The following is a 10081-nucleotide window of genomic DNA, read 5'->3' on the forward strand; positions in this document are numbered from 1 at the left end:
GAAGCTATTGCTTCCTGTGCGATCTGCCATCATTTCAGGGGGGTGCTCTCTCCCAGCCCCCCTAACCCCCCCTGCGCGGATGGGGGGGGGGGGGGGGGGCATTGAGTTGGGGTTTTGGAGATGCTGTATGTGACCATACTTCACGTTACACTCCAAATGTGGGTGTAACATGACAATGACATACAGTACATCTGTTATCTGTTTATAGGACATTTCTGAACGCATATAAATGAGTGTTTACATGCGTTTGGAAAGCCTAACAATTGTTTCATACTTCCCAGATAATTTCTCCATGGGTTAAAAAAGCCAAGCACAAGAGGCCAGTGTGAATGTAGCCCTAAAGTGAATCTGTGCTTTGCCCATGCAGGTTAAAGCAACATCCATTTACCTTCATTTTGCCACTCAGTTCAGATGAAAGGCCTAAAAGCAAATCCCTGTGTAAGCCATGAATCACTGGAGTCATAGCTTGCACAGGGCTATACATTTCTGTGTGCCGGTGCCGACTGCCCCAGCACGGTTACATGCTCCTCCATATCGGTTAGCTCCTTGGGCTCCTAACACTGAAGAAAACAGCACTGGAGCAAAGGAAGGGTATGTGCTGCTGGGGATTGGGGTGTTAAAGTAGATATGTTGCTAGGTCATGAATGAGCAAAATAAAAGGGGGGGGGAAATTTAACAAAACTGGAGCAAACAGAATCTGGAGCAGTTGCCCATGGCAACCAATCAGCAACTCTCTTCAGTTTGCTTAGGTAAGATTTGAAAATGAAAGAGAGGCTGATTGGCTGCAGTGCAAATCTGCTCCAGATTTTGATAAATGTCCCTCAGGTTCTCTTTAATCTAGGCACCATGATTGAATACACAAGTTAGAAAAGGAAAAACAAGGCACCTTCGGTTTATTTGGATGCGCTTTGGGGCTTGTTGGTAGTTTTCCATCACCGAAGATGTCATTGCTCTTTCCTCCTTGCGGGTTCTGCTTTCCTGCTGCTTGCACAGGTTTGCGATCCTGGAATATACCACTTGTCTTTCCACCTATGGAAGAAGAAACCAAAAAATAGATTAGCCAGGATACTGGTTCTTGCCTGTCTCCTGCAATACAGAACCAGTTCTGTGCAATGCTGGACAGGATTCAGTAGCCAACCCTGCTTGAGAACGGTGCCTGCATACTGAAATCACATGTAGAGTTACAGCCTTAGTAGCCAGGCCTATCCCATCCTTAAACTCCCTACTGCTCTGCAACATATGCTTGGCTTCTGGGTAACGGGAGGATTTATTACTTCCACTGGACACAGGTCACGGCTGTCAGGAAAAACACAACACCCGGTGTGAGTGTGCGCGAGAGAACCGAACCTGCACACATTCCAGGCGCTGCAATGCAGATGCTGAAAAACTGACTGCGTGTAACGGCTCCCATGATATTTGCACATCTGGCTACTTCCTGGAGTCTTGTATGCGTTACACCCACCACACATATGTACGCTGGCAAAGAAGATCCCAGTGGGACGGCCCAAATGGTGAAAGCTTCTGCAAGAAACTTTGTAACCCACAGAACAATAAAGATAATTACTTCCATTACTAAACATGCGCTTCTAAAATAACAAATGGGGTCTGACTGGTGGCTGAGAGGCGGCCGCAAAAGGAGGTGAAAGTAACGTGTTAGCTTACAAGCCACTGACCAAGGACCACATTTAAACGCACTCACTCCGCTTAAAGCAGAACTCCGGGCAGTGGGGGCTACCCCCGCACTAAGGGTTAAGTGCTGTTTGTCCAAGTTAATTAAACAAATTATATATATATATATATATATATATATACACATACACAAGACACTGTCTTATATTTTATTTGGCTCAAAAAAAAGTATTTTCTTTTTTAATGCACAACAATCCACACTTATTCATGTTAAAAAAATATGGTAATCAGGGGTGGCATACCTTTCCAAGAGCAAATTGTTAACCAAATCGCTGGCCAGTATGAGCGAAGCGCGCTTTCATTATCGATTCCTCACAGGCACTAGTGCCTTTGGTATCACTCCGCCTGTGACAGGAGGCATCGGCTTATGCAGCTCTGCTCCCTCCGATGCCACCTCGCTTCCTCTAGCGCTGGCTTTGTTGGCACCGCTGATTCTCTCCTGCCTTTCTTCAAGTTCCCCCTTATGCCACCACCGGCCCTGGGAATGGTCACAGCTAGGTCTTATATTTTAGCAATTCCCAAAAATAGTACTAGGTCTTATTTTCGGGGGAACACGACACTGACACACACACACACACACACACACACACACACACACACAATCTTCGGAGCCTCTCTCCCCCTCCATTGCAGCAGTCTAGGGTCCCGTAAATCATCATGTTCTATACACACAGTGTATAGACATGAGGACGCCAAGGAGCATTTCAAAGGCTGCAGAGACGCTTCAGTGACTGGAGAAGCAGGCAGCTCGCAGGATTTGGTGAGTATAACTTTTTTTTCTCTCTCCAAAGCACCTAGACAAAAACAAGCACTTAACCCTTGCAGTGTGAGCATAGCCCCACTGTAAGGGTTAAGGACACTTGTCTGAAGCTATTCTTTAATAAAGCAATCAGAACAAAAACATTGCCTGGGGTTTCTTCTGATGTACTGATGTGTCTTCTTCCACCAACTCCATATCTGCACATTTTAATCTGTGCATTAGGGATGCACCGATTCTGGTTTTTCAGCATCGAGTACCGATATTTTTTTCCAGTACTCGCCGATACCGATACTGGAAGTCCCATTAAGGAAGCCAGGTGGCGTGTAATGACTCGCCACCCGGCTTCCCGATTAGCCTGGAAGCCGTCTCCATGCTCCCTCCTCACCAGGTGTCTGTAATGACTCGCCACCCGGCTTCCCGATAACAGAAGGTTGTGTATCGGGCTAGGTATCGGAGCATATAGGTGAGTATGAATACTCCCCCAAATACTCGATATCGGTACCGGTACTAGTATTGGTATCTGTGCATCCCTACTGTGCATGAAAGTGTTTCTCCAGATAAAGCAGGTTTTTTTTTCTTTTAAGTTTTGGATGGGGTTGGGTTTTAATTGCCATCTGGGGCTCCGTGAGATGGATTTCTGCTCATTTCCTGTTCTGGTGATAATGGTTTACTAGACAGGAAGGGAGGTAAAAAGTCCAGCAGCAACAAAGGCAGAAAAAAAAATGCACTTTTTAGTCGAGTAGGGAAAGGTCAGTGTCTGTGAAACTGTTGTCACTGAAAAAGTGAGGGGAAATCTCTCTAATGGAGCCCCAGATGGCAATAAAATCCTGACAGGGGTTCTAACAGCATCAGCAGGGCTATATTTTAAAAGCTCCCTATGTTCTACCCATGTAACCCAACCCATCTCTAAAGGAGTCCCAGATAGCAGGTGAAATCCTTCCCCATTAAAACAAAAAACTAAAGAAGTTTTGGCTGCACTCACAATTTAATAGTAATCCTCCAGGTCATACGATATAATCATCAATCCAATAGCTTTAACTGTACTTTGTTGCCTACCAGACATGAGGAGCAATGACTCCAATAAGACAGCTCCCCTCTATGGACTCTGAGAATAATCCAATAAGTATGAAATGATATGAAAGCAGTGGCACACTGCACAGATACTACTCCCCTTTATAGGTTTTTGTGTCATCTGCATCCTTACTAGACAATGACATAGCAGTGATCATACAGACCCAGGTTCAGTAAAAGGTGATAAAGAAGACTAATGATGGGATACAGTGTTCTTTCATAGAATTCATTTATGTACTAGGTTCACTTACTGTTACTACCATCACTGATACTACCACCATCGGCACTGCTGCCGCCGCCGCCATCGGCACTGATACTGCTGCCGCTACTACCACCGTTACTGCTGCAGCTAGTGTTATGGTTACTGTTGCTGCTACCACTTCTGCTACTATTAGAAATCCCAGCATGCATTGAAGTATTAAATGTTTCATTGTAAAAAAAGGATTTTTTTTAATACAAAAAATCAGTTTCTATACATTTGTAAAATTACATTTTAAAAAAGAAGCCTGACCCAAAAGTACTATAAATTTGACTATAAATTGTATACAATGATTGCAGAGTTAACAATCTATACACTGGCACAGACTGGAATTCTTCCTCTGGCAGAAGACCTGAATATTTATTTTTCACTGATGGAATGTTAGTATTTGTAAGAAGTCAGGAAGGTGGTTTCACATTTTTCACACTATCCATAGCGGATAACAGTATACACAGACAGGATGCAGCTTTCCTGTCCATACATCTGGACATAGGCCAGGAAGGATTCTCACTCTCGGAGAGATGTCACTTGCTGATACCAGGCATCTCCAGGAAGGGCTCCAGTGCCAGCTCAGCACAATCTCCAGCCTTCCTTCACTCACCAGAAACCTCCTGTGCCCGATTCCAGTCCTCCTACCCAGCGTGTTATCCCCATGCCATGTATATAATCCTGATTACATAGCTATCCCACAATGTGCAGTGGTAGATGTCTTTTTACTTATATTAGACAGAAATGTGATCAAGTTAAAAGGAGAACTATGAGGTGAGTGCTTTTCACTCACCTCATAGTTCTAGCCGACCTGTGACAATGAGACTGTCACAGGTCGGCTCAGTAGATCGGGAGGTGAGCGAACACATACCGGCGTTCGCTCAACTCTCGATCCTGTCACAGCTCTCTGCTGTGACAGGGGAGGGGTTGGATTCCCCCCTCCGATCCTCCAGCGCTGACTGGCGGAACGGACGGGGAGGGTACAGCTGGCTCTGCCTTTAAATAGGCAGAGCCAGCTGTCAGTCACGCAGCTGGGCGGATCCCGGCACAATTGTCGGGAACCGCTTCAGCTGCGGCGTCTCAGTATACCCCGAGCAGCTGCTCGCGGTATACTGCGGCGTCTCAGTATAGCGCGAGCTACAGCTCGCGGTATACTGAGCCTAGGGTGACGGGAGGACGCTAGTTTGTGCCCTCCCGTTACCCTAAGGAGAACTATGGGGAAAAGACTTAACCCCATAGTTCTCCTTTAAAGTAAATCTGTCATGACCGACACATGGGGGCTGCCACAGTCTCCTTCTGAACAGGCCAGCGGACAGACATGCTGAGGCTGGAATAGATTTGAGGTCGATGCCTCAGAACGAGGACAGAGATGAGGAATTCCAGCTTTCTCTGACTTGAACTTCCTTTCTATCTGCTGCATATCATTGTATACGACACCAAACCCAGCAGACTTTTCTCCAACTCACCATCCTGCTTCATCTGTAGTTGTGGAGTACAAAGTCCAAAGCTGCATAAATATCAAATGTCACAACCCAAGCAAAGTTCTTTTGTTGGCTAGACAAATCCGCCAGTATTTCTGCCACCATGTATTTATCTAAAGAACTCGCATACATATATTTTATACATACACCGTTTCATTCTTTGACTTCTTAAAACCATTGTTAAGCTCGCCACACACTGCTAGAATTTCAGCCGTCTCCTGCTAAATCATCCGAAATTCAAACTGTGGGTGGCCCTGCCGGCACATAAAAATCAATTCTTTAAATTGAAGGAGTCGGGTGGAAAATAGTTAGCTGAACAGTGACTGGAGCCAATCAGCTGCAGTCATTGTAGGAGTATTCATACAATAGCCGGGCAGGAGAGACTAATCTATCTGTGCGGTTTAGCGTGGATGGTGGAATCTGTTCGATTTCTTCCATTCAGCCAACAGACTGAAGTCTATGCGTGTAAGGCCAGCTCAATTCTTATGTACACTAAAAGGAGAACTATGGACGCGAGTGATTTGCACTCATCCTCATAGTTAGAGCTGACCTGTGACAATGAAACGGTCACGTCGGCTCTATAGATCGGGAAGTGAGCGAACACGTACCGTCGCTCGCTCACTTCTCGATCATCTTCCTGCAGAGAGCTGTGACTGTCAGTCACCGCTCCCCACAGGGATCCCCCCCCCTCTGAGTGGAGGGAGGAGGGGGCGGGCACAGCTGGCTCTGCTTCTAGATAGGCAGGGCCAGCTGTCAATCAGCTAGCTGGGTGGATCTTGACTGTATTGTCGGGATCCGTCCTGACTGCGGCGCCCTCAGTATGTAGCGAGCTGTAGCTGACTATATACTAGGGATGCACAGATACTTTTCGAGTACCAGTGCAGATACTTGGCATTTTCATGACAACTACCAGGGTTGCAGCGTTTGCAGCTGGGACCTGGCTCTGGCGCTCCTCCACTGTCCTGAAATCATTAGTCTGTATTGTTTTAGAAAAACTGTCACATGACAATAAACAAAAATGTATCAGTACTTGTAAGTACTCGGCAAGTACCAGTACTCGTACTCGCAAAACTGGTATCTGTGCATCTCTTTATTTATATTTATAAAAACTAAATTGTACATTAAAACAGTGATGTACAAATCCCAGGAGCTCCGTGTGCTCCTTACAAATGACAGCTGCCTCCTAACTTTTGAATTTTTCTCTAGTGTAGTCTTGGAGCTCAAAAGTATCGGTACATGTACTCGTACTTGTACCGAGTACTGTACTTGGTATCTGTGCAACCCTACTATATACTGAGCTTTGGGTCACGGGAGGACGTTAGTATATGTCCTTCCGTGACCCTTAAGTATGGGATAAACAGGTTACCCCATAGTGCTCTATTAATGCTGGTACACACCCACAGAGTCTCCACCGACTGCTACTTACAAGCAAAATTTCATTAGCCAACTGTCTATAGATGATGAGCTCTCAAAGTAAAAGCAGCAAGCAGGTCTGCGAATACTCCTTGCATAGCTGGGGCTTACCGTGACCTTTCTCCCTAAGCTTCTGTACAGATTTGGTCAAATAAAGGGGAGTTTTTCAGGGAAATTTCCAACACAGTGGAAAATCTGTCTATGATTATTTATATACATGCCAGTTCTTGCACCCCGACAAACCTAACTGATCTAGGGAGGGAGCCAGCCAGACGTTTTTCTGGAGCCAAAGAACATGGCGCCTGTATGGATAAGATCAGAAAAGACAATAACCACTGGGCGCTAGCTGTAATATTTAGATTTTGCTCTAGAGATCTGACTAACTCTGGAGGTGTAAACGTATTAGGATCTTATCAAAACTTTAGTGCCAGCCAAAATACTTTTTTTTTCCGTGACGTGGGGACCCATTTATACCAGCTCTGTCTGCTGCAGCTTGTAATGGGCTGCTTAATGGACCACAATAGACCAAAAATTGTGCATGCAGCATTTTCGGCAGCCCATTTTCGTTTTTTATTTATATAGCGCCGACAATTTTCTCAGCGCTTTCCAAACAGATCAGTCCCTGCCCTCAAAGAGCTTACAATCTAAGGTCCCTATCTTACATACATAAAGGGCCAATTTAGACAGGAGACAAATTTACCTTCCAGCATGTCTTTGGCGTGTGGGAAGAAACCGGAGTACCCGGAGGAAACCCACACAAGCACAGGGAGAACATGCAAACTCCTTGCAAATAGTGTCCTCAGGATTCAAACTGGGGAACAGTGGTACAAGGTAGAAGTGTTAACCACTAAGCCACTGTGTTGTATAGTATTTCATTGTGCTGCAGTGCAGGTGTGCTAGAAAGGTGTGCCAGGGTGCAATTCAGAATGAATGGCGCCACAACCACATGTGTGACTTTGCATTATGGCAACATGCGCATTAGTGTGAATGGGCCCTCAGTGAAGGAAAGTCTCTCTGATGGACCCCTGGATAGCAGTAAAAACTCAACATATGCTCCAATCATTCCCTACTCCACCTAAAATGAGGTTATGTTATTACTCTTAAAATAAACTTACAATGGAAAAAACCCCAAAACAAAAAGTATTCTGGCAACCTGACTTTTTGCTTTCACATTAGCCTTTTGTATTCATTGGTCATTCGAGAAGCCTAGGGATCGTACCTAACAGAAATCCGGTCTCACATTACATACATATTCATAGTATGGAGCTCAGAATCCAGACTAGTCAAGTCATGCCTCTGTACAAATATGTCACCATTGTCTGTTGTGTCATGGAAATCACTCACTTCTGCAATTTGTTAGTGAATACAGAAAGAGAGACATGGGTGTGTCATGTGTCAATCATTTCTATTCAAGGAGCTAAAAAAAAAAAAAAAAAGGAAGCATGCTGTCTGTATGGCTGTTAGACAATGGATAAGTCTGTGCTCCTTAACAAAGTTGGGGGGAGCAACAGGGAAAATAGATTAGTCTGTGGCTAATCCCATTATAAAATGACTGATATCAACGATCTCTTCACCCACTAAACACAAACCTGGAGGGTTGGACCTCTTTGGCATGTTTTCAGGTTCTTTAGCGGACCCGAAGATATTGGAGTCCATCCTGTGCTGTCGGGTTGAAATGGACTGTTCTTCAGAAGTGCCAAAAATGTAGCTTGATCCACCTCCCGGAGGCTTCAATACTCTGAAAGAGGAAGAGACAAACACTACGTAAGTATAAAGCACTTCCTGTAACTCTTAAGGCACGCACATGGACACAAACACGTGATTTTATAAAGATTCTGCGGGGACACAAATCTGCTTACTGCCGAGTTCTTTTTGTGATCCTTATCCTTGCCTCAGAACTCGGGCAGTCACTGAACTGAAACCTATATGTAGGCATTAGTCAGGACTCCAGACCCGCACACGTGGATCCAGGTCATTGACTCAGTAAATAAGGAAACAAGATTTAGAATGACAGACCTGGGGTTCTGCACCTCCAAAAATGGGTTGCAATGGCAGCCTGCATATTTCTACCCTCACTGTCTGCCTTTAAAAAGTGACTGGTAGGAAAAAAAAAAGCCGGTAAAGAAATCTATCCCGCCACACACACTGCCAATCATCACCCTGGTGTACAGCAACGCTTGCTAAAATATCTTTACCATCTGACACTTCTGGGAATGTTGCCCTTCGTGGTATGCGATTACATTGCTGTGGCTCCTTCCATGAAGCCTGGTCCCCCTCTGCACGCTGTGGTCCCATTCATAAGAGATTCAGTCCCCCTCTGCATGCTGTGGTCCCATTCATAAGAGATTTAGTCCCCCTTTGCATGCGGAGGTTCCATCCATGAGACCTGCTCCCTCTGCATGCGGAGGTTCCATCCATGAGACATGCAGCCCCTCTGAATGCGGAGGTTCCATCCATGAGACCTGCACCCCCTCTGAATGCGGAGGTTCCATCCATGAGACCTGCACCCCCTCTGCATGCGGAGGTTCCATCCATAAGGCCTCTGCACCTACAATCACAATAGGACACAGTAGCAGCATAGGGATAAACAGATGGAACCACAGAGGGGAACCAGGTATCCTAAAAACCAGGCAGTATGTTGGTTGCATTAGATTTCTCAGCCACTGTAGCTCTGAAACAAAGTGAAGAATGGCAGCACGGGAAGGCTTCTTTAGAGGCGGAGCTTTTATTTATAAATTGTAGGTAATTCACATGCTTGATTGACCAATAAAGCCATGCACCAGGACATGTCATTGCGGTGTGGCTTAACCCCCCACCCTCAACCAATGCTGCGGTAATACAAAGAAAAGTGATCATGTGTCTTAACATTGAATAAAAAGAAGGTGTTTATTCTTTTTTTCAAGCTTTTCATCTCCAATTTAATTCCCGGTGCTGTGCCCGCTTGTTTACACATGGGAATATCCCATGAAAGTACCTTTCCCCACCATCCATAAACACACACTGCAAGCCCGATTTTTAACCCCCAGCAGGAAACTCAATATTAATGGCAGGTTTCAGGAACTACAATTTCTCTAGATGAACTGAACTATACATTTCATGATAAAACAGGAGTGAACTAAAAGGGCGTTTCTTTTTGCGCAGGATAACATAAAAGGTTTCTATGAGATCATCCAGTATTGGAGCTCAGAATATACAGCACTGAGAGATGCCGTATGAGCGAGCTCAGCAGAGAGGGCTCTTCGGTCAGTCTAGATAACATTGACCTCCAGTGCGACTGCACAATGATGAGTTGGCAGTCATTGCACAGTCTAAAAGTACCCAGAGATAATAAAATTAGAAGGCAGCATGGAATCTCTGCCAGCGGAGATCAGCTGATAGTCTATGGAGGGGGGGGGGGAAGGGGAAAAGTGCAGCTCCTCC

General features: G+C 45.3%; 1 protein-coding gene across 1 annotated transcript in view; it reads right to left on the reverse strand.

Annotated features, from left to right (window-relative positions):
* Nucleotides 1-10081, reverse strand: part of HN1L (hematological and neurological expressed 1 like) — a 37602-nt gene that overhangs the window by 7011 nt on the left and 20510 nt on the right. The window contains exons 2-3 of the mRNA XM_018552374.1: nt 8251-8399; nt 887-1029 (exon numbers count right to left, since the gene is read on the reverse strand). Of these exons, the coding sequence (XP_018407876.1) occupies nt 887-1029; nt 8251-8399 (292 nt within the window). The remainder of the gene's footprint in view (nt 1-886; nt 1030-8250; nt 8400-10081) is intronic.

The sequence above is a fragment of the Nanorana parkeri genome, unplaced genomic scaffold, assembly GCF_000935625.1.
Source record: "Nanorana parkeri isolate BGI_ZX_2015 unplaced genomic scaffold, ASM93562v1 scaffold85, whole genome shotgun sequence".
Classification (NCBI taxonomy): Eukaryota; Metazoa; Chordata; class Amphibia; order Anura; family Dicroglossidae; genus Nanorana; species Nanorana parkeri.